The sequence below is a fragment of the Miscanthus floridulus genome, chromosome 2 (assembly GCF_019320115.1).
Source record: "Miscanthus floridulus cultivar M001 chromosome 2, ASM1932011v1, whole genome shotgun sequence".
NCBI lineage: Eukaryota > Viridiplantae > Streptophyta > Magnoliopsida > Poales > Poaceae > Miscanthus > Miscanthus floridulus.
Window position 1 is genome coordinate 18,639,006 of NC_089581.1, and position 24,856 is coordinate 18,663,861.

A 24,856-nucleotide genomic window follows, 5' to 3' on the forward strand; every position below is an offset into this window, starting at 1 on the left:
TATCCGATCCATTTTCATCTCTACCTACACCTATAATCCCATCCATCCAATGACTGCGGAGGCGACGTCCGGTAAGCCAGAAGAAAAATGCTCTCAACATGTTTTTTCAGCTTTTAGGTCTTGTTTAGATGCCATCCAAATTCTAAGTTTTTTCACTCTTTCTTCATCACATCAATTTTTAGCCGCTTGCATGGAGTATTAAATGTAGGTAAAAAAATAACTAATTACACAGTTTAGTTGGAAATAACGAGATGAATCTTTTGAGCCTAGTTGGTCCACGATTGGACAATATTTGCCAAATAAGACGAAAATGGTACTATTCATCAGGTTCAAAAAAAAAATTTTACAAAGTGAACAAGGTCTTAGTTCATTTTCTCATAAGTCAACTTTCCGGATTTTCAAAAGCCAACTCAACAGCTGAGATGTTTGTTTCAGCTGCTCGCTTTTGGTTAGTAGAAGCCAAATAAACAAGCCCTTACTACTTATTTTCTGTCAGATAAATTTTGAAATTTTAGGAAGTCAATAATCTCTTAGTACATGACTGGTATTGATTTCGGCCAACTAACGAGTCTAGCTTGGGACATAAAGATAGGTCCACCCTGTTGGAGGGCCATATCTCCCGAGTGCAGGAACCCAAAATGTCAACTTGCTTCGTTTGAAAGGATTTCCAAAATGGTGGGTTGGCGGCATCGCGAAGCCACCTTCCGAAGTACTTCGGGGTGGGGCCAAAAACGCATCACCGCTGGCTTCCGAAAGAGGTACATGAAGATACTATCGGCCGATCTGAGATCATATCCCGTCGGGAAGGCACACCTCAAGTGCCAACATAGAACTTGTTCGCTTGTTTTATAATTCGTATTTTTTAGCTGGTTTTTTCAACCGGAACAGTATTTTTCTTTCGCAATAAATCAGCCGAAACAGTGGTTTAACTTATTTTTTCAGCGAAACGAACGGGGCCATATTCGTCAGGGACGACCCTTCGGAACTTGGAAGGCACACAAAAGGAAGAGAGTTACCGCTAGGCTAGGAAAGCAAATCCTATTTGAATTCTTGTTTAGATTTGTACTCAGAGCTAGGATATATGGAATATGCCTAGAATCTAGCTCTTGAGTGAGGTCATCTCAGTCCGCCAATTGTAACATTGGCAGTGCTTCGTCGGAATGAAGGGGGCACACTAAACTTTATTGAGTCACCATTTTTTTTTGAAACATTGGCAGGAGCGCTGCCATATCATATAAGGACGGAGCAAACACAAGTTTTACATTGTTTTATTACATGAATAACTAACACCGCAAACACATATTAAGGATGAGCCACTTCATTATGGAACTTCTGGCCACCCGCACGCACGCTTCATTAGCCCCAATTCTTCCTTGATTAAACCCAGGACTTGCACAGGTGATCTCACTTCTTCCTGGAAAGTCCTTCCATTGCCAACTCTTGAATTTAGGAGGCCTGAAAGGTTCCTGACGATCAATCAGTCTCGTATGTGGAGCGAGCTGCAAATGAAATATGCGGCCGGTTCACCATGAAGGAACATAAGGCCAAGGTTTCCACCCTTGGAGCAAAACGCTGATTTAACCAAGTGTTCGATGTTATTGGCATCATTTATTGCTTGTTTGATGCTATTGGGATCATCTCCGGAAGGAGGATACAGTGCTTATTGCTTACATTGCCCATGGATCATCCACCAATTAGAGAGAGCAACGAGAAGAGAGATGGAGGAGAGGGTGCTTAGTAAGAAGCAGAGCTCACTTAGGAGCGGGTTAAGAATTTGCAAGACGAGGCAGATTCTGGCATTGCGGCGCGTGATCAGACGGAGAAGAAATTGATCTGGGCTCTGTAGCAAGGTCAGAGAAGATCGGAAGGTGCGCTGGACGGCTCCTGCATCGTTTACACTTGGCAGGCTTCATGTTGGGCATATGCCTAGGTAATAGAACTGTCAACTGCAGGCCATTTTCGAAGCCCATCTCCCATAGTTGTAGGATGTCCGCTGTTGTCTCGTAAAGCCAATGAATGGTGTACCCGGTACTCTCTCCATTTCAAATTATAGGTTGTTCTGGGGAACCGGGGGAGTAATTACAAGCGCGGCAATGGTTTATCACTTGCATTTTTTTCACGACCGGTGTCGTAGCACGTTTTTCATTAAACAAAAGCAGAGTTTTGTTACAGTGCACACCGATTCATGGTAATCCCACGATTGCCGAGGCCCAAACGCCAATAACGCACGAGGTTGTAATTACACAGGATGCATTGTTTCATGGTTTTGTCTCTTGCATTGTTTTGCATTGTCTCTCAAGGTGCCTGCATATGCAATCCCATAAAAAGCTACAGTCTGTATTCAATATCCCTGTTCTGTTGTCCTGTCTTCTTTGTGTATGATTCGTTGAAGTTAGGCTAGCAAAAGGATAATAAGTTGATGGCATCATCATGCTTTAGGAGGAGAGCTGGAATATATCCAGTACGTATACCAAACTTGGTCCATGTGGGCTAAGCAAGCATTCGGATGCAGCAGGAAGAGGAGAACTGGAATATACCAAGGTCGATTTTGCAAGTAACTAGTTCTTTTGATGCTACCAAAGCTGCAAGCACAGCCTAGTTCGCTGGAAAGTTCAAAGTGCAAGCAAGTATACATCTTATCATGTCGTATATTGTACTGCCGTCCTAATCCTTAGGGTACCCTGTCATCAGGCTGCAACATTCCTGTCCACCAACTGAACTACTTTTGCCCACCTAGCTCCTATATCGTTCTTGTACTGAAATTGATGTACTGAGATTAGATTGACAGCAGAGCCTGCAACTAGAAACGCTCTGTTCGATCAGCAGTTGCAAGCCATGGATAGCGAGAGACGCATGAATCCGGCGTTGTACAAGGCGGCGACGCAGGGGAAAGTGTCGAGCCTGAAGCAGCTGGTGGATCCGGAGGACCCCAGTGTCCTCAGCGCCACGACGCCCCAGCTGAACACGGCGCTCCACCTCGCCGCGTTGCACGGCCACGCCGAGTTCGCCGGCGAGGTCCTGGACATGAACGAGGAGCTGCTCGTCGCCCGGAACGACGACGGCGACACCCCGCTGCACCTGGCGGCCAAGGCGGGCAAGCTGGAGGTGGCCAGGCTGCTCGTCAACCGCGCCCTGACGTGGCCGCAGGACAAGAAGAGCCCTCTGATCATGACCAACAAGCCCGGCAACACCGCGCTGCACGAGGCGGTGCGGTACCGCAGGGGCGCCGTGGCGGTGGTTCTGCTGGACGCCGACCCCAACCGCGGCCACGACCTCAACGAGCGGATGGAGTCCCCGCTGGACATGGCCGCCCGCGAGGGCCTCGTCCAAGTAGTCCAGAAGATCGTCAACTCCCCCTGGGTCGGCCAGGAGTTCTTGCCCTCCATCTACCTCAGCGGCACGGCTCTGCACCAGGCCGTGCTGGGCGCCCATCACCGTAAGCGCTACATGATTCTGTTCTCTCTTCTCCCGTACATAGTCGTGCCGCATCAACAATTGCGTGTTCACAAAAATTCCATATAATTGCATGCGCGCGCACGTACGCACAGGGATCGTGGAGATCCTGCTGGACAAGAGGCCTGATCTGATCGACCTCACCGACTCCGACGGCAACAACGCCCTGCACTACGCGGCGCAGAAGGACCACCAGAGAGCTGTGGAGATGCTGCTCAAGGAGCGGACGGAGCTGGCCTACAAGCGCAACCACATGAGCATGTCGCCGCTGCACGTCGCCGCGCAGTACGGCTCGACGGATACCATCAAGGCGCTGCTCCGGCACTGCCCGGACGTGTCCGAGATGGCGGACATCTATGGCCGCAACGCCTTCCACGCCTCCGTCGTCAACGGCAAGGCGAACGCGCTCAGATGCCTGCTCCGCCGCGTCCGTCCCGCGGAGCTGCTCAACCGCGCCGACAACAACGGCGACACGCCTCTGCACCTCGCCGCCAAGATGAGCCGCGTCCACTCTGCGCTGATGCTTCTCAATGACAGCCGCGTAGACCCCGGCATCCGCGACAAAGACGACCAGACGGCGCGCAGCCTCGTCGAGAAGAAGCTGCACACCGGCGAGATGGACGCCTACGAGATGTACCTCTGGAAGCAGCTCAGGTACCAGGAGTCCAAGAGGTGCCGCAAGCAGCAGCTGCCGCCTCTCGCCACCTACCCCAGCCGCAGGGGCAATGACAAGTACTTCGAGCGCATCGTCGAGACCTACATCCTCGTCGCCACCCTCATCGCCACCGTCACCTTCGCCGCCACCTTCACCATGCCCGGCGGCTATAACCAGACCACCGGCATCGCCCTTCAGGGACACCACGTCGCGTTCCAGATCTTCGTCGTCTCCAACACCATCGCCATGTGCAGCTCCATCGTCGTCGTCTTCTGCTTCATCTGGGCCTGGCAGGACCCCGTCAGGTTCAAGGTGGACCAGCTCTTGTGGGGTCACAGGCTCACCGTCATCGCCTGCCTCGGCATGCTCGTCTCGCTCATGACCGCCGTCTATATCACCGTGGAACCCGTATCACGGTGGCCGGCCTACGTTGTCATCGCCATCGGCACCAGCACTCCGGCTGTCGTCTTCCTCATGCTGGGCAGGGAAGTGATCTTCGTGCCGCTGTAATTGACTGCACGGCTTGTAATTCTACAAACCATATTGTGTATTATTTTGACCAGTTACCATGTGCGTGCAGTAGTTACGGCAGATATACGGTCACAGTGAAAAAATTTCAGTAACAACAATTCATCTATGATTGAATATTGAACATTGAAAGTTCATCCAAAACCGATGGGCGGTAAAACGGAGTAGTTCTCATGTCTGAACTGATAAGACGCGTTTCGGCGTATGATTGATTATCTATTTCCATGTATTTAATTCGTCAATGTTGAAGAAATTTAACTACAAAGTACAAAATTAAAACATCTTGAAATACAAAAACTTGCGATGTAGCCTACTCTTTTGTTTCAAAATAATACGGCAGGTCCCACACTCCCACCATGGTTTTTCTGGATGCGTTATCAAAATACTTGAGCTGAATATTCAGCACAGTATTAATTAAAAAATAATTAAATTTGCTTGCGTGAAACAAAAAGATTCTGACGAGACAGAGGTCCACAAATCAGCACATGTATATAATCCCAATTTCCATCTAGTATATATACATTAGCCTTATTTTGCCGTTAGGAGACTCATATGCACCCAAGCTAATCAAATTACATAAATCTGACATAAATAGTAAACACACATAATAAACCTATCTTTCTAGTAGATAGCAATATGCATATTTGCAATAGACGGGCGCAGCCAGAAACGTCACGTGTTCTGCTTCACGTCAGCGGTGATCTTAACCGACCGCATCTCGTACGCATTCAGGTGGGTGACCTTGACGTCCGACTCGCCGTTGTTGAACACGTAGAGGCGCGCCTTGTCGCCGATGGCCTTGGTCGGGTACACTCTCGACAGGATGCAAGTCTTGCCGTGCGCTCCGAAGCTCTCCACCACCGAGTGGTCAATCTGCACTCAGCATCGATTAGCAAGCAAATTCACAAGATTATTAATCAGACAAATAATCCACGCAACAACAAATTAGTAATCATCATGATCAAAGGCGCTGCAAGTGACGTACCAGAGTCCTCAGAGGGATCTTGCCGCGGGTCTGAGCGACGTCGACGTCGACGAAACCGGCGAACGTCGGCTTGTAGAGGTTGTCGGCGTGCGACGACATGGACGGGTCGTTGCACATGAGCACGACGTGCTTGCCGCCGTCGCCGCCCTTGAACGCACACCGTCTGCGCGTCCGCGGCGCGCCACGCCGGGTCGAACGGCTCCGCCTTGTCCAGGTCCATCAACTGGAACGACGCCTCCACGTCGGCCTGCGCCGGCGACGCGAGCCCCGACACCTCGAAGTGCTGCCCGGCCTTGACGAGCGTGTCCGTGACGTTGACGTGGTTGCCGCGTAGGGACTCGATCTCGACGACCGGCCACTGCACCAGCTGCTTGCCGTCCGGCGCCAGCCAGACCTTCCTCGGGGCCGCTTGCACGCCGGCCCAGCCCTTGCGGAGGTCGTCGGCGGTGGAGTCTGACTCGTTGGCCCATCCCCACAGGATCCGGCGCTGCTTCGCCGTGTCGAGGAACGTTTTGGACGCGTAGAAGTTGCCGTAGTCGTACCGGAGTCCGTCGTTGCCGTCGGCGAGCGCGGCGTCCGGCACGTACGTGTCGGTGGCGTGGTCGTACTCGCCGAACGTGTAGTACTCGAACCGTGTCAAGTCGAGGCTGACCTTGAGCACGTGCTTCGTGCCTCCACCGCCGCCACCGACGCCTGGAGAGTTCACGGGATAAAAGTCCGGGCACTCCCACATGCCGGTGTCGCCGGAGTGCAGCGTGCGACGCGCCGGCTCCCAGCGCTTGAAGTCCCTGCTGCGGTACAGCATCGCGAGGCCCCGGTGGTTGTCCTTGGTCCCGATCACCAGCCGCCAGAGCCCGTCGGGGCCCTGCCACGCCGTGGTCGGGTCACGGAACGCGGTGGCGTTCATCCCTGGCCCCGGAGCGATGACGGGGTTGTAGTCCGGCTTCACCCACTCCCGGAGGTACGGGTCGGAGAGGTCCTTGGGGTACGCGACGTTCTGCACCTGCCTGTTTTCGCCGTCAATGCCGGTGTACATGATCACCGGCGTGCCGTCGGGCAGCACGGTCGCCGAGCCCGACCAGCAGCCGTTGACGTCGAACGGCGCCGTCGGGTAGATCGCCGGCGGGAGCATGACCCAGTCGACGAGGTCCGTCGACACGGCGTGCGCCCACACGATGTTGCCCCACACCGCGCCCTTGGGGTTGTACTGGTAGAACAGGTGGTACACGCCCTTGTAGTACATCACGCCATTAGGATCTGCGCGCACAAGTGCAAGACAAGATCTCGACGGTTAGACTCACCAGCGCGGTAGCAGTTGACGAACAGAGGATATAGAAAGATCAATGACGCTTGCAGGCACGAACTTACCGTTGATCCAGTTCTTGGGAGGCTGGAAGTGGTAGCCAGTGCGGTGCGCGTCGTCGATGGCGGCGAGGTCGGCGTCGGCGGACACCTGTGGCGATGGCGCCTCTGCTGCACGGCACGAGGACGACGACGACGACAGCAGCGCGAGCAGCAGGAAAACCGCCCATGCCCAAGTCCTGATCGCCATGTTGTGTTGTCGAATCAAAAGTGCTAACTGCTCGTCAACTAGTTTGAAGTTTCTGTACGTATCGTTTATCGAGAGTACGAGGAAGAAAGGCGCGTGTACGTGCAAATTTATATTGGCCAGCAAGAGGCGCAGACAAACTTTCAGTCCGACTAGAATACATGTTTTGGATAATTATCTGGATTACTTGAAGTCCTATCGGATATACTTGCCTATCCTATGCAGCACGAACTCATTACCACTTAGGACACTGCACAGTAGTAACAGCAATGGTGTTTTTTGTTTCTTTCTGATGAAGAGAGAACACGCCGACGAGGATTGGTGCAAACGACGGCACTGTATTGTGTAAACTGTAAAGGTCGTTCCACGATCCTCTATTTTCCTACGAAGTTTATATTATCCACAAATGAATTCATTATTATCCATCCGTGTTCCTTAGAGTCGGTGTACTCTCTTTGTTTACCTTTCTCGTCTTGAAATCCATACAGATATCATTTTTTGTATTTTTTTAAAGTTCATATTACTCCCTCCTCAAGTCCAGTACTCCAGTTAGTTTACTCCACTAAGTAAGTTGGTTCAATTTACTCATCAATAAGATTTGTTATTGATTTACTACAACATACATCTATAATCCACATACTCCATAGTATACATGTTGCATCCATAATGAGTTATTGATTATCCATACATCCACTAATAAAAAATAAAATGACAGAGTAAGTTGGATAATAATCAACTATGGGCATGTTCGGCTGGTATTAAAGCCGACTAAAGTTGTTTTGTTGTGAGAGAAAAATACTGTAGATTCTAGCTAATAAGCCGGCTGATAAGTTTAAGCGAACAGGTCATATGGCGGCTGCGGCAAAGCTTGCGGCTGTACTTTGGTCTCTGTAGTTACTGTAGAAACAGCACAGCCGCAGCTGCAGCGAACAAGCTAGAGTTCACTTTTTTTGTAAGGTGTTACACTTTTCGTCCAAGCCCTAAGCCCTACTAAATAACCATAAAAAATGATTCCTCACAAGAAGAGGGGAGCAGTAGCCATTTTTGTACGTAGAAGCCGAAGCAGAAAAATTGGCTTATTCTCACAAACCTAATACAAATTATTACAAACCTACCACTACAGTCATTTTTCTAAATATTTTTCTAAATGGCTTCAGTTCTGCCAAAGAAGCTGCTCCACATGAGGAGTCAGAGCTAAAGCCCTTTTAGGAGGAGCCGAAGATCTACCAAACATGACATATGTCTAGTTAGTTAGGACAAATTAACCAATATATTAGAAAGACACCCGGTGTGCAATTAAATTCGATGCTTCAACCCATGTCACAAATGATGCTCTGTATTAGTTTTTGCTGCATTGTATAGCCTGCACTTATAGGTCCACGTAATAACAGATAGAAAAGTGAAAGAAGTACTTCCATTTTTACCGGCAGAAGTTTAAAGGCCGGTTTAGCATGGCTCCATTTTCAGCTTTAGCAACAACTTCTGCGGAGAAGCTGTTTTAAAGGCCGGTTTAGCATGGCTCCATTTTCAGCTTTAGCAACAACTTTTGCGGAGAAGCTGTACCAAGCAGGAAACACTTTAGGAGAAGTTGCCGTACTAAACACTTTAGAAGGAAAAGTCGTTTTCTGCTAAATAGTAGAGAAGACTGAGCCGGTTTTTGGCCAGAAGCAAGGACAGTAAAAAGTAGCTTTTCCTCAAGTGCTTCGACTGAGAATCCTTACCAAACAGGCCCTAAGTAATGGGTGAGCCCAATAATAGTGGCCTCACATCATCATATCTAATTCCCAAGCATCTACACATCTTGGAGGCAATGGTATCACACGTTGCAGTTGCGAAATAAGTGGTTGGATGTTTCTTTCTCCTGCTAGTGCATCCTTTTTTTCCACAATGCATATCCTCTTAGGGGGGTCAACCGGACAAACACCTTAAACACATTCCAATAGTTCTAAAAAAAGAATTTCTAAAACAATGAGTTTCCCGAATCACTTAAAAACTTTAGGAGCATATTTGTTGGTTTTCTCCGACCATTTCCAATTCTCACGCTTAAAAGCTAGAAGATAATTTTGTATTGAGAACTCGGACTATTTTTAAATCACCTAGTGAAAGCTCTAGTTTGGTTTTGGATAATTGATGAAACCCTAAGTGCTAACCTAGTTTATCAAGATGATTATAAGATAGGTAGCACTACTCCAAGTGATGAAGCAATGGCGAAGATCATGACAATGGTGATGGCATGGTGATGGTCAAATGCTTAAACTTGGAAAAGAAGAAAGAGAAAAACAAAAGGCTCAAGGCAAAGGTATAAAATATAGGAGCCATTTTGTTTTAGTGATCAAGACACTTAGTGAGTGTAATCACATTTAGGATAGATAGCCGTACTATTAAGAGGAGTGAAACTAGTATCGAAATGCGGTTATCAAAGTGCCACTAGATGCTCTAATTCATTGCATATGCATTTAGGATCTAGTGGAGTGCTAACACCCTTGAAAATGTTTGTGAAAATATGCTAACACATGTGCACATGGTGATACACTTGGTGGTTGGCACGTTTGAGCAAGGGTGAAAAAGATAGAGTCGAAGAGGAGGTAGTCGTGCTGGTTACAGAGTGACCGGACGCGTCCGGTATGATGACCGGACACGTCCGGTATTCGGCGGCAGACTCAGCGACCGGACACGTCTGGTCGTCACACCGGACACATCCGGTATGACTTAGAAAAATAGTGTTCCGCAGTGAAGTCGATCGGACGCTGGCAGCGTCCAGTCTAGTGTGACCAGACGCGTCCGGTCGTCCATGGGTGCTTACTGTACTCGACCGGATGCTGAGGCTCAGCGTCCGGTCGGCCCTGGTGGCTTACTGGACTCGACCGGACTCGGCGGTGGAGTGTCCGGTCAATTGAGTGTCTGCATCCGGTGTGAGCGTCCGATCATCGGCAGTATGCGTGGCAACGGCTATGATGATTTGAACCGGACACGTGGCAGTCTGGGGCTACCGGACACGTCCGGTATGCCGACCGGACGTGTCCGGTATTCACAACTGGAGCGTCCGGTGCTGCGTCCGGTCGGCCTGCGATTTGCCCAGTGAAGGGGTATAACAGCTCTATTTGATGGGGGCTCTATTTATAGCCCCATGGCCGGCTCATGGGATAACTCTTGCACATTTTTTATTGATATAGCAACCTTGTGAGCTTAGCCAAAGTACTCCCACTCATCTCCATCATTGATCCATCATCATTGTGAGATTGGGAGAGAATCCAAGTGCATTGCTTGAGTGATTGCATCTAGTGGCACTTGGTGTTCGTGTTACGCTACGGATTTTGCTTGTTACTCTTGGTGGTTGCCACCACCTAGACGGTTGGAGCAGCGGTGGAGGATCGGCATGAGTTGGTGATTGTTCGTGGCCACCTTTGGTGATTGTGAGGGGAGTTGTGCCTTCCCCGGTGGAGTGCCAAAAGGTAACTCTAGTAAATTGCTCATGTTATTGAGTTACCTCACTTGTGGATAGGTTCTTGCGGTGTCCTATCGTGTGGATGAGGTTTGTGAAACACCTCTTAGCCGCCGAACCACAAAGTGTTGGTCGACACAACGGGGATGTAGCGTGCTGGCAAGCACGTGAACCTTGGGAGAAAATCGATTGTCTCTTGTCATTTGCATTCTCCTGGTGATTGGCTTGATCTTCATCTTGTGATTAGTTCATCCCCTACACGGCGGTATAATCACCCTACTTACTTGATTAAATTCTTACAAACTAGTTGATACAAGCTCTTTAGAGTAATTAGAATTGAGAGCTTGCTTTATTGTTTACATTCATCTGGTTGAGATCTTTAGAGTAGCAAGTTTGTGTGCCTAAGTAATCATTGCAACTAGAATTGTTGGATAGGTGGCTTACAACCCTTGTAGAGCTAGAGCAAGTTTGCATTACGCTATTTGTCATACTAATCAAATTGCTCTAGTTGATTTGTAGATTCTTAAATAGGCTATTCACCCCCTCTCTAGCCATACTAGGACCTTTCAAGTGGTATTAGAGCCATGGTCATCGTTTGATTGAAGGCTTAACAACCTTGGTGTCAAATTATGGCTCAAGTTGTGTTCAACCATGTGGGGGGCAAACCACCGTTCTTTGATGGCACATGCTATGATTATTGGAAGAGAAAGACGATGATATATCTTGGTTCAATCAATGATCAAGTATGGGAAGTGACCGAGAATGATTATGCTATCATCGATCCCGACAATCCCACCAACCAAGACAAGACCAACAAGCAATGCAACATAATGGCTCTCAACACCATATACAATGCCATTGATTCCAAGGTGTTTGAGCAAATCAAGGATTGTGAAAGAGCCAATGAGGTGTGGACAAGATTGGAGGAAACTTATGAGGGCACACCAGAGGTGAAGAGTGCCAAGTTGTATATTCTCATGGACAAGTTGACAAGCTTCAAGATGAAAGATGATGAGAGCATTTCGGAGATGTTCCATCGGTTACAAGTAATTGTCAATGACTTGAAGGCTTTGGGAGAAAAGATCAAGAATTATGATGTCTCTCACCGGTTCTTGATGTGCCTACCTCCAAGGTTTGAAATGTTGAGATTGCTCATTATTAGAGGAGGATTGAAGGAGATCACCCCTAACCAAGTACTAGGTGATGTCATGACACAAGAGACATACCATGTGGAAATGGAGGGGGATGACAAGGAGGACAAGAAGGAAGAAGAGGACAAGAAGAAGAAAAGCATAGCATTCAAGGCTAGTTCATCATCATACAAAAACAAGGGCAAGTCCAAGAAAGAATCAAGTGATGATGAAGATCTAAGTGATATTGATGATGAGGCTATGGCTCTCTTTGTGCGCAAGATGGGCAAGTTCATGAAGAAGAAGGGCTATGGTGCAAGAAAGAGAAGAGATCACACCAAGAAGAAAGAGTATGTGAGAAGATGCTACAATTGCAAGAGCCCCGATCATGTAGTAGCAAATTATCCATACAATAGTGACAATGATGAGGATGAGAAGAAGAAGCACAAGGAGGATAAGAAAGAAAAGAAGGAGAAGAAGGAAAAGAGAATGACCTTCCAAAAGAAGAAGGGTGGAGGCTATGTAGTCATATGGGATAGTGATGGCTCTTCGGATAGTGATAGCTCTAGTGATGATGACAAGAAATCTATCAAGAGAGCACTAGCAAGCATTGCCATCAACAACAAACCCTCCATCTTCGACACTCCATCGACATGCCTCATGGCAAAACCTACCAAGATAAAATATGATGTGAGTGATGATGATGAATGTGAAAGTGATGCTTGTAGGAGTGATGATGATGATGAGGAGTACTCCAAGGAGGAGCTCATGGACATGTGTGAGCAAGTGCATACTTGCTTTGAGATGAAGAGAAAAGAGTGCAAGGAATTGAATAAGAAAGTCAAATTTCTTGAGCAATCCCTTGATGAGCTCAATGCAACTCATGAGAGGCTAATGGAAGCCCATGAGAAGCTTGGCAAAGCTCACTCTAAGCTTGAAAAGGCTTACTCCTCTCTCATTGAGCAAGTCAAAGTGGAGGAAGTCGAGAAGGAGGAGGCCAAAAAGGAGCAAGTGATGATTATATGTGATGTGGGACTAACATGTGATCTTATTAATGAATCTTTTCATGAACCCATTATTATTGCTCCCACTAACACTTCTTGTAGCACAACCATTACCACTCCACCTATGAATGATACATCACTAATGGTGGAAAATGAGAACCTCAAGAAGGAGGTAAATGAGCTCACTCGTGCCTTAGGCAATGCCTATGGTGGAGAAGCCCACTTGCTAAAGTGTTTGGGTAGCCAAAGATTTTCTCTCAACAAAGAAGGATTAGGCTATACCCTCAAGAAAGGCAAGGCAGCCTTTATCACTCCCAAAGCTAGCTTTGTGAAGGGCAATGATCGGTTTTATAATAGATGCAAGCAAGTTAGGCATATAGAGCAAAGTTGCGAGACTAACAAGAACAAGCTATCTAATGTATCCTCAATCAAATTTGATTCTTGTTACATGCTTTATAAGGGTGCCAATGGTGTAAAGGCTAAGTTCATCGGTACACTAATTGTGGGCCCAAAGAAGAAGGCCATTTGGGTACCAAAGACCTTGGTGACTAACCTACAAGGACCCAAGCAAGTTTGGATACCTAAAAGAAATTGATCTTCTTTTATAGGTAAATTATAAAGCTAGAGGAAGGCATTGGATGCTTGATAGTGGGTGCACACAACACATGACCAGTGATCCAAGAATATTCAATTCAATCAATGAAAGCAAGAGCAATGGGATTGATAGTATCACATTTGGTGATAATGGCAAAAACAAGGTTAAAGGGCTTGGTAAGATTGCAATATCCAATGACTTGAGCATTTTCAATGTGCTACTAGTAGAGAGCTTGAACTTCAACCTATTGTCGGTAGCTCAATTGTATGATCTTGGTTTCAAGTGCATATTTGGTGTGGATGATGTAGAGATCATAAGTGTAGATGGCTCTAACTTGATATTCAAAGGATTTAGATATGAGAATCTATACTTAGTTGATTTCAATACTAGAGAAGCTCAATTGTCAACATATTTGATCACTAAGTCTAGCATGGATTGGTTATGGCATAGAAGGCTTGGTCATGTTGGAATGAAACAATTAAACAAGTTGATTAAGCATGACTTAGAGGCTTAAAAGATGTCACATTTGAGAAGGATAAGTTATGTAGTGCATGTCAAGCTAGAAAGCAAGTTGATAACACACATCCTAAGAAGAGCATAATGAGCACATCTAAGGCATTTGAGTTGATGCACATGGACTTATTTGGACCAACCACATACACTAGCATTGGTGGAAACAAATATGGATTTGTGATTATGGATGATTTCACTAGATACACATGGGTGTTCTTTCTTGTTGATAAGAGTGATGTGTTTGCTACATTCAAATCATTTGTCAAAGGCATTCATAATGAGTTTGAAACAACAATCAAGAAAGTTAGAAGTGACAATGGTAGTGAATTCAAGAACACTAGAGTTAATGAGTTATGTGATGAATTTGAAATTAGACATTAATTCTCAGCCAAGTATACTCCTCAATCAAATGGGCTAGTTGAAAGAAAGAATAGAACCTTAATTAATATGGCAAGATCAATGTTGAGTGAGTACAATGTGAGTCATTTATTTTGGGCCAAAGCAATCAACATGGCTTGCTACTATAGCAACCGACTCTATTGTCATCCCATGATAGAGAAAACACCTTATGAGCTATTAAATGAAAAAAATCCCAACATAGCATACTTCCAGGTTTTTGGTTGTAAATGCTATATATTGAAGAAAGACACTAGATTAGGCAAGTTTGAAAAGAAATGTGATGAAGGTTTCTTGCTTGGTTACTCCACTAATAGCAAGGCTTACATAGTTTGGAATTTGGCTAGTGGTACTCTTGAGGAGGTTCATGATGTGGAATTTGATGAAACAAATAGTTCCCAAGAGGAAGATGAGAACCTAGATGATGTAAGAGGCACTTAATTGGTCAATGCAATGAAGAACATGGACATTGGTGAGTTAAGGCTTAGAGAGGTGATTGATGTTGAAGATGATAAGAATCAAGTGCTCTCTAACTCAAACGTGCAAGCTAGTGGTTCTCATGATCAAATACAAGCAAGCACTAGTAATGGCAATGTGCAAGATCGACAAATGGCTAGTTCATCATCTCAACCAAGTGATCAATCAAATGCTAGCAATCAAGTGTAAGTGCTTCAACCAACCAATGTTGCAAGAGATCATCCATTGGACACTATCATTGTTGATATTTCAAGAGGTATGCAAACAAGATCAAGATTGGCCTCATTTTGTGAGCATTTCTCATTTGTGTCATCCATTGAACCTAAAAAGATAGATGAAGCTTTGAGAGATGTTGATTGGATCAATGCTATGTATGAAGAGCTAAACAACTTTACAAAAAACTAAGTATAGGATTTAGTTGAGAGGCCTAAGGATTATAATGTGATTGGAACTAAGTGGGTCTTTCGGAATAAGCAAGATCAAGATGGGATAGTAATAAGGAACAAAGCAAGATTAGTGGCTCAAGGTTACACTCAAGTTGAAGGTCTTGACTTTGGAGAAACATATGCCCCGGTTGCAAGATTGGAAGCAATTAGGATCTTGCTAGCTTATGCTTATGCCCACAACATCAAGTTGTACCAAATGGATGTGAAAAGTGCTTTTCTAAATGGGCACATCAATGAGCTTGTGTATGTTGAGCAACCTCCCGGTTTTGAAGATGAGAAGAAACCCAACCATGCCTATAAGTTGAGAAAGGCTTTATATGGATTGAAACAAGCACCTAGAGCATGGTATGAGAGATTAAGGGATTTTCTACTCTCTAAGGGATTCAAGATAGGAAAGGTTGACACCACTCTCTTCACTAAGAAGCTTGGTAATGACTTGTTTGTAATGCAAATCTATGTTGATGATATCATCTTTGGATCAACAAATCAAGAATTTTGTGAGGAGTTTGGCAAGATGATGGCAAGTGAGTTTGAGATGTCTATGATTGGAGAACTTAGTTACTTCCTTGGTCTTCAAATCAAGCAAATGAAGAATGGCACATTTATAAGTCAAGGCAAGTATATCAAGGACATGCTCAAGAAGTTTGGAATGGATGATAGTAAAGCTATTAGTACACCAATGGGGACAAGTGGAAGCTTGGATAGTGACACTAGTGGCAATATGGTAGATCAAAAGATGTATCGGTCTATGATTGGAAGTCTACTCTATGTGACCGCATCAAGACCGGATGTGATGTTTAGTGTATCATGTGTGCTAAATTTCAAGCCTCACCAAGAGAAAGTCATTTAAAGGCAACAAAGAGAATATTGAGATACTTGAAGCATACACAACATGTTGGATTATGGTATCCCAAAGGAGCAAGATTTGAGTTGATTGGATATTTGAATTCCGATTATGCGGGATGCAAAGTTAAGAGAAAGAGCACATCGGGCACATATCAACTATTGGGAAGATCACTTATATCTTGGTCATCAAAGAAGCAAAATAGTGTAGCACTTTCAACCGCCAAAGCGGAGTACATTTCGGCCGGTAGTTGTTGTGCTCAATTACTTTGGATGAAGGCTACCTTGAGTGACTTTAGAATTAGATTCAAGCAAGTGCCATTGCTATGTGATAATGAAAGTGCCATGAAGCTCACCAACAACCCGATTCAACACTCAAGAACAAAGCATATAGATGTTCGCCATCACTTCATAAGAGATCACCAACAAAAAGGAGACATTTGCATAGAGAGTGTGGGCACCGAAGACCAACTTGCCGACATATTCACCAAACCACTTGATGAAAAAAGGTTTTGCAAGCTAAGGAATGAATTAAACATACTTGACTTCTCCAATATGTGTTGATGCACCTCCATTATATGACATGCCTCTCCTTCGAGCAATCCAAGACAAAAGTTAATTGGCATGACATACATCCTTGCTAACTACTCGGGAGGAGGAAAATATTAGTTTGGAAGGTCAAGTAGTGCCTAGGAAGGATACCTTTTGATATTTAGGATCAATGCTACAGAGGGACGAGAATATTGATGAAAATGTTAGCCATAGAATTAAAGCAGGGTGGATGAAGTGGCGGCAAGCGTCTGGTGTCCTATGTGACAAAAGGGTACCACAGAAGCTAAAAGGCAAGTTTTATAGGACGGCGATTAGACTTGCTATATTGTATAGTGCAGAATATTGGCCTACGAAAAGACGACATATTTAACAGCTAAGTGTCGCGGAAATGCGTATGTTGCGTTGGATTTGCAGTCATACAAGAAGGGATCGAGTTCGGAACGATGATATACGTGAGAGATTTGGGGTAGCGCCAATTGAAGAAAAGCTTGTCCAACACCGATTGAGATGGTTTGGACATGTGCAACGGAGATCTCCAGATGCACCGATGCATAGTGGAATCCTAAGTCAGGATAGTAACGTGAAGAGAGGCAGAGGAAGACCAAAGTTGACTTGGGTAGAGGTAATAAAAGGAGACTTGAAAGGATGGAATATACCCAAAGACTTAGCCTTAGATAGGAGTGCTTGAAAGATAGCTATTCACGTGCCTGAACCTTGATTGCTTCTGTTGGGTTTTAACTCTAGCCTACCCCAACTTGTTTGGGACTTAAAGGCTTTGTTGTTGTTGTTGTTGTTGTATACATCCTTGCTAAGGACATGATTAGTGCATCTAGACATATTTCACATTTGAATAGGCTCATTCATGAAAATCAAATAAATTTGATGCTTGTATGGTACCACTATTGCTTGTATGTTTAAAATGATCTAGTGGTAGCATATGACATATTTGTGGGCTTATAAACCTAGTGTTTAATTTAGAAAATGAGCTATAAGTGTTTAACTCAATATGGTACAAGATAACCCTTATTTGGAGGTGTGAAGAAGCTTGTCCTTGGATCAAATCGAGTTAAATATCTTTTGCAAGTAATCTAGATTGAACCAAATTGGGAAAATGATCCTCATTTCACATGGTTTCACCCCAACATATCTATAATTTGAGGTCACCCCTATCTATACTTTAAGTCTTTATGGTCATTGATGACAAATGGGGAGAAATAGTGTATAAAGATAGTGAAACAAAGGAGGAGAGATAATATATGACAAAAGAAGGGGATCAATTAAAATTTTGAGCATACAAATAGGGGGAGCAAGCTCATAAACTTGTATGGTGCATTTGAATGAGCATTATATATGTTTGCTTGCATGGCATAAGTTTCAAATTTTAAATATCCATGCTTGTGTGGTGTATGCTAGTTGTAGGTTTGAATGTTGAAATGGAAAACTAGTATGCATAGGCTAAGTAACTAGACTTATGTTCATTCTATGGAAACTAGACCCTTGCATGTAATGTTGATCTCATGGGGTATTCTAGTTCTTATATATATATATCTAGTTACTAATGGTGCTAAGGATGGTATATTGGTGCACTCTGATTGGTATCATGCTTCAAAGGTCTATCTCTTATACCTTAGCATCATTTGGTATAAATTGACTCCTATATTTCCTATCTAAGCATATGTGCAAGCTATAATCCAAACTCTTAGCACATATGTAGGGGGAGCAATTACAACCATTTGGAGTTCATGAAACTTGTCCATTACCTTTACACATGGTAAATATGCTTAGGCAAGCAACATGGATTCAAATGTACTTTAATTCATATCTTTGTATAAGGGTTGTCATCAATTACCAAAAAAGAGGGAGATTGAAAGCTCTAGTTTGGTTTTGGATAATTGATGAAACCCTAAGTGCTAACCTAGTTTATCAAGATGATTATGAGATAGGTAGCACTACTCCAAGTGATGAAGCAATGGCGAAGATCATAACAATGGTGATGGCATGGTGATGGTCAAATGCTTAAACTTGGAAAAGAAGAAAGAGAAAAACAAAAGGCTCAAGGCAAAGGTATAAAATGTAGGAGCCATTTTGTTTTAGTGATCAAGAAACTTAGTGAGTGTGATCACATTTAGGATAGATAGCCGTACTATTAAGAGGAGTGAAACTAGTATCAAAATGCGATTATCAAAGTGCCACTAGATGCTCTAATTCATTGCATATGCATTTAGGATCTAGTGGAGTGCTAACACCCTTGAAAATGTTTGTGAAAATATGCTAACACATGTGCACATGGTGATACACTTGGTGGTTGGCACATTTGAGCAAAGGTGAAAAAGATAGAGTCGAAGAGGAGGTAGTCGCGCTGGTTACAGAGTAACCGGACGCGTCCGGTATGATGACCGGACACGTCCGACCGGACACGTCCGGTATTCGGCGGTAGACTCAGCGACCGGACGCGTCTGATATGACTCAGAAAAGCTGTGTTCCGTAGTGAAGTCGATCGGATGCTGGCAGCGTCCGGTCCGGTGTGACTGGACACGTCCGGTCGTCCATGGGTGCTTACTGTACTCGACCGGACGCTGAGGCTCAGCGTTCGATCAGTCTCTACCTGACGCGTTCGGTCAGCCCTGGTGGCTTACTAGACTCGATCGGACTCGATGGTGGAGTGTCCGGTCAATTGAGTGTCTGCGTCCAGTGTGAGCGTCCGGTCATCGGCAGTATGCGCGGCAACGGCTATGATGATTTGAACTGGACACGTGGCAGTCTGGGGCTACCGGACACGTCCGGTATGCCGATCGGACGTGCCCGGTATTCACAACCAGAGCATCCGGTGCTGCGTCCGGTCAGTTGGACTGCAGCGTCCGGTCGGCCCGCGATTTGCCTAGTGAAGGGGTATAACGGCTCTATTTGATGAGAGCTCTATTTATAGCCCCATGGCCAGCTCAAGGGATAACTCTTGCATATTTTTCATTGACATAGCAACCTTGTGAGCTTAGCCAAAGTACTCCCACTCATCTCCATCATTGATCCATCATCATTGTGAGATTGGGAGAGAATCCAAGTGCATTGCTTGAGTGATTGCATCTAGTGGCACTTGGTGTTTGTGTTGCGCTGCGGATTTCGCTTATTACTCTTGGTGGTTGCCACCACCTAGACGATTGGAGCAGCGGTGGAGGATCGGCACGAGTTGGTGATTGTTTGTGGCCGCCTTCGGTGATTGTGAGGGAAGTTGTGCCTTCCCCGACGGAGTACCAAAAGGTATCTCTAGTAAATTGCTCGTGTCATTGAGTTACCTCACTTGTGGGTCGGTTCTTGCGGTGTCCTATCGTGTGGACGAGGTTTGTGAAACATCTCTTAGCCGCCAAACCACCAAGTGTTGGTCGACACAACGGGAACGTAGCGTGTTGGCAAGCACGTGAACCTCGAGAGAAAATCGATTGTCTCTTGTCATTTGCATTCTCTCGGTGATTGGCTTGATCTTCATCTTATGATTGGTTCATTCCCTACACGGCGGTATAATCACCCTACTTACTTGATTAAATTCTTGCAAACTAGTTGATACAAGCTCTTTAGAGTAATTAGAATTGAGAGCTTGCTTTATTGTTTACATTCATCTAGTTGAGATCTTTAGAGTAGCAAGTTTGTGTGCCTAAGTAATCATTGCAACTAGAATTGTTGGATAGGTGGCTTGCAACCATTGTAGAGCTAGAGCAAGTTTGCATTACGCTATTTGTCATACTAATCAAATTGCTCTAGTTGATTTATAGATTCTTAAATAGGTTATTCACCCCTCCTCTAGCCATACTAGGACCTTTCACCTAGCCACCTTTATACTTTCTCTCATATATATATATATATATATATATATATATATATATATATATATATATATATATATATATTTGCATTAGGAGCCCTGTCCTATCTTTCTTATTCTCCCCCATGTCCTTCCTCCACCAACAAATCAGCGGGACACTCTGCTTGTTCCTACCCTCCTAGCTGGCCATAGCCAGCCAGCGATAGCCAGGCAGGGCTAGGCCTGCGGCACCCAAAGTTGGCCATGCCACGACCGTGTCCGGCCAGTAGTGTCGGGGGGGGGGGGGGGGGACAAAGTCCTCCAATGGTGGCTAGAGCATGTCAGGAAGAGACTCATGCAAAGAAACGCCGGGAGAAGGAAGAAACATTGGGAGAAGTCGCCGCCACACATATTTTTCCGCACGTATTGATCAATTTTCCCAAGTGCAAAAATATCGGGAGTTAGGAGTTAGGATAAAGAGATGTATGATAGAGCTTTTTCCGATGTCATAAAAAACCCAAGATTGGAGTTATTTGTTAAGCCCATAACTAATAAGACTAACAAATTTCGAGATGTTCATTGATGTAGAGGTGTAATCAAGTGATTCAAAACAAGCTTTCCTAAATATAAACTTCTTTTGTAAGTGGCAAATAATAATGTAGACAATCTCTTATAGAAAATAAATAGATATAGATATAAAGTAAAAAAGTCGTAAAGCCCATGACCACAATTCCAAAGTCCGAGTCTCTAGATTCGTAGAACCTACGGCCACCCCTGGAAACGGCCCGAAACGTGAGAGCCATGGGGGGAAGTCCAGCAGAATCCCAGATCGAACCCTCACATGGCAGTATGCACCACCCCATTTTTCCTCTCCCAAAGAAAATAAAAGCCTATTTCGTGTAAGCCCGGCGCACCGTATCGTTGGCTCCGTCTAGGGTTTTAGCCCCTGCCGCCGCAACCTCCCGTCCCCTGCCGCAGTGCCGCCGCAACCTCCCCGTCCTTCGAATCCCATCCGAATCCTAGCCCCGCAACCCGCCGGGCGACGAGCGGCGTAGCCCGCGGCCGAGATGGACCGGTACCAGAGGGTGGAGCGACCGCGGAACGAGTCGACCATCGAGGAGAACGAGATCCGCATCACCGCGCAGGGCCTCATCCGCAACTATGTCTCCTACGCTACCTCCCTCCTCCAGGTGCCTGAGCTTGTCCTCGCCGTCGTATTGTATTGTATTTAGGATGCGCCGTTCCTTTCGAGTCCCGTCTCTGTCGATTCGAATCGGAGTTTTTTGTTTTGATGGAACGGCTGCCAGGTCACGGTGGTTCTCGGCCGTTAGGCTGGAGAGGTGGATTCAAACATTTAAGTTTTGTGGGTTTTGATGTGTTAAATTTGTATGTATGCTTATCCCAAGTGCGGGGATTGATGCACTATGGTACTAATTCCATGTACCACAAATTTGGCATATGGGAAGGGCATTGGTGGGCTACTGATTGTGTTTGTTTCAATGCATTATACATGTACGATGAATAATAGTTTTACATGAACTATTGCCTATTTACTACTACTATTTAGTTTTCTTTTAATTCCTTGTTTATTACTAAGCTCTTGTTGATTATTATATAATCAGGAAAGGAGAATTAAAGAGATTGTTTTGAAGGCCATGGGACAGGCAATCAATAAATCTGTTGCTGTTGCAGAGATTATCAAAGTAATACTCTTGCTCGCTCTCTATTGTTGCATTTTTGGCCAACAAATCAACCATATATGACAAACTTTCTTTTGAAACAGAAAAGAATCCCTGGGTTACACCAGGATACCAATATCAGCTCTGTCAGCATCACTGATGTCTGGGAACCCATAGAAGAAGGCCTTGTCCCGTAAAGTTTCTACTCGTTCTAGATTCTTTTGTAACCGCCTTTTTTTTGGTGCAATTCACGTTCCTAACTTTCTAAAGGCTTCCCCATTTTCAGATTGGAGATGACTCGGCATGTTTCGATGATATCAATTACTTTGTCTCCCAAAGAGCTGGACAAGCAAACACCTGGGTGAGTCAGATGGGTATCTTTGTTAATTCTTCAGTGTTAAGGTGCCAGGAATGGGTTTCTTTTGTAAGATATAAAAGTACTTTTGCACTATATAAGTCATTGAAATGTTAATATTCTTTATATAGGTACCAAGCTCCTGTGTATGTTGAACAACCCAGGCAGCAGCAGGCGCCACCACCGCAGCGCCAACCTCGCAGACCACCAGGACAACAATTCCAGCAGCTGGAGTATGAAGGTATGGCAGTGACTATTCACACTGATTGTGGTATTTCTGTTGATTATCTAGCATCTGATAATTGTTGCTCTGTTAGACTCCTATGCACGGGGTCGAGGAAGAGGGAGGGGCCGTGGGCGTGGAAGGGGTTGGGGTAGAGGTGGCTATGGTGGTTATGGTGGATATGGAAACAACCAAGGTGGCTATAACCAAGGTGGTGGGTACTATGACAATCAAGGCGGATATGGTGGCTATGACAATCAAGGCGGGTATGGTGGTGGATATGGCTACAATCAAGGCAGATACGGAAACTATCAAGGTATTGGATGGTGTCTTGGTACAGATATCCTTGATCTTGTGTGATGTTTTAGGCAATGACATATCTTGATATGTTGACCCAGAAAATGGTGGATACAACCGAGGGAGAGGAAGTGGTATGCGAGGAAGAGGCAATTGGGGTTACCGTGGAGGTATGACTATCTCCCTGCATAAATACATGTGCTTCAAAATTGAGTACTTCAACTTGGAGTCATGCTTCTCATCGAATTTACCTTCTCATTTTATTTTATTATTTTGTTGATTTGTTGGTGATAGTCAATCCTCTTGTTCTGCTGAATTGTTGTTCCTTTTGGTAACAGTTTTTGACCTTGTCACAGTGCTAAATTTGATTGCCAATACATTTCTATTGTAATCTATATGCGAGACGTAGTAATATATTAAAATAATTTCAAATTATTTGAGGATGTGTTATTTGAAGTACTGTTGCATCCAAAATTTACAATTTTTTTACTGCCAAAATATTATAATAGTAATAATATTATTTGAAAACAGCTTGTGTGCTCTGCATAAATAAATATTACATTCACTGAGCACAACCATAATTGTTCAATCATTAAATTGGTTCAAATTTTGAACTTGCCTTCCAGGCTATGAAGGTGGCAGGGGCGGCGGCTATGAAGGTGGCAGGGGTGGCGGGTATGAAGGAGGCAGGGGTGGTGGCTATGAAGGTGGCAGGGGCGGCGGGTATGAAGGAGGCAGGGGCGGCGGCTATGAAGGTGGCAGGGGCGGCGGGTATGAAGGTGGCAGGGGCGGTGGCTATGAAGGTGGCAGGGGCGGCGGGTATGAAGGAGGCAGGGGTGGTGGCTATGAAGGAGGAAGGGTCGGTGGTGCTCCTGTTGGAAGGGGATATGGTGGCCGTGGAAGGGGGAGACTGGGTGGCCGCGGGCGAGGGAACTGAGTGCAAGCGGACTTCTGGTGTTTCCTTCAATGCATGCTTTATCAATACCAGGGGAAATATAAGTTATCTGAGCATTTTATGTTGGAAGCAGTTCAGTTACATGTGAGGTCTGTTATTTTTTTTTTCCCCTGGGCGCGAGGTTTGGTTGTGAGCATAATGCATTTGCATGTTTTATCATGTAAGTCATCCTTCAATGTTCCAGCTGCCAGAGGTTGTTTTCCTATTGATCGTTGAGTGCTGAGCATGCTTGCCCTATGTTCATGCCTGCAGTATTAACAGCCAAATTTGTGCAGTTTGCTTTCTTCAATTAATGCATCCATGAAGACTGGCGTCTTTATAGCTTTTTTTAGAAAATAGTGCACGTGAAAATATTGGGCATACAAGTTCTTTTGTATGATAATGGCATGAATTCTACTATTAATTCTTGGCGTGCGCATTCGTCGCTCACACATGGGTTTGCAAAATTGTCGAGCACAACCATTAATTAATATGATTACTATCATGATTTTTTGTTTCCTTTTCAGTGATATATAGCGAATTGAGTATGACCTAATCATGACTCGCAGTAACGTTTTAAATACGGTGCTTCAATTGATGTAGTGGGAAGGCCAATTTTTGTTGAGATTAGGCCTTTGTTTAATACAGTACATTTCTCGCGGTCATATTTTAATGACGGTGCTTCATCAACAAAAGAAAGGGCGCTGTTTAGAATCTGATTAAAAGAAAATGTTGACGTAGAATCTGATTAAAAGCTTGGGAACAGTTGCACGTCTAGGGTTGTTCTAGATTGGCAAGGTCGAAAGCTATTGAATCTCGCGGAGAGATAGAACGAACAACAAAGGGGTTGGAAAAGGATAAAATTGGTGTAATAGATGTAAAACGACGATTGGATAGTTGATAGTTGGGTAACTTAATCGGTCATGATCCTCCCGTTTATATAGAGAGGGTGGTCTTATCTTAGTAGGAAATAAGTCTCAAACGTAATCTTCAAGTTTCTAAGTCCA

At 45.0% G+C, this 24,856-nt stretch overlaps 2 protein-coding genes and 1 pseudogene across 2 annotated transcripts; 2 read left to right on the forward strand and 1 right to left on the reverse strand.

The window, feature by feature from the left end:
* Window positions 1-2,825: 2,825 nt before the first annotated feature.
* On the forward strand, window positions 2,826-4,683 carry LOC136518994 (protein ACCELERATED CELL DEATH 6-like). The gene is made up of 2 exons (XM_066512668.1): window positions 2,826-3,436; window positions 3,549-4,683. The coding sequence occupies exons 1-2, from the start codon at window positions 2,836-2,838 to the stop codon at window positions 4,616-4,618; spliced, it is 1,671 nt and encodes a 556-aa protein (XP_066368765.1). The 5' UTR covers window positions 2,826-2,835; the 3' UTR covers window positions 4,619-4,683.
* Window positions 4,684-5,167: 484 nt separating this feature from the next.
* On the reverse strand, window positions 5,168-7,210 carry LOC136519004 (beta-fructofuranosidase, insoluble isoenzyme 3-like; annotated as a pseudogene).
* A 14,029-nt stretch (window positions 7,211-21,239) lies between these two features.
* On the forward strand, window positions 21,240-24,171 carry LOC136538088 (uncharacterized). The gene is made up of 8 exons (XM_066530079.1): window positions 21,240-21,551; window positions 21,984-22,064; window positions 22,145-22,233; window positions 22,327-22,401; window positions 22,527-22,636; window positions 22,713-22,934; window positions 23,017-23,085; window positions 23,542-24,171. The coding sequence occupies exons 1-8, from the start codon at window positions 21,429-21,431 to the stop codon at window positions 23,850-23,852; spliced, it is 1,080 nt and encodes a 359-aa protein (XP_066386176.1). The 5' UTR covers window positions 21,240-21,428; the 3' UTR covers window positions 23,853-24,171.
* Window positions 24,172-24,856: the final 685 nt, after the last annotated feature.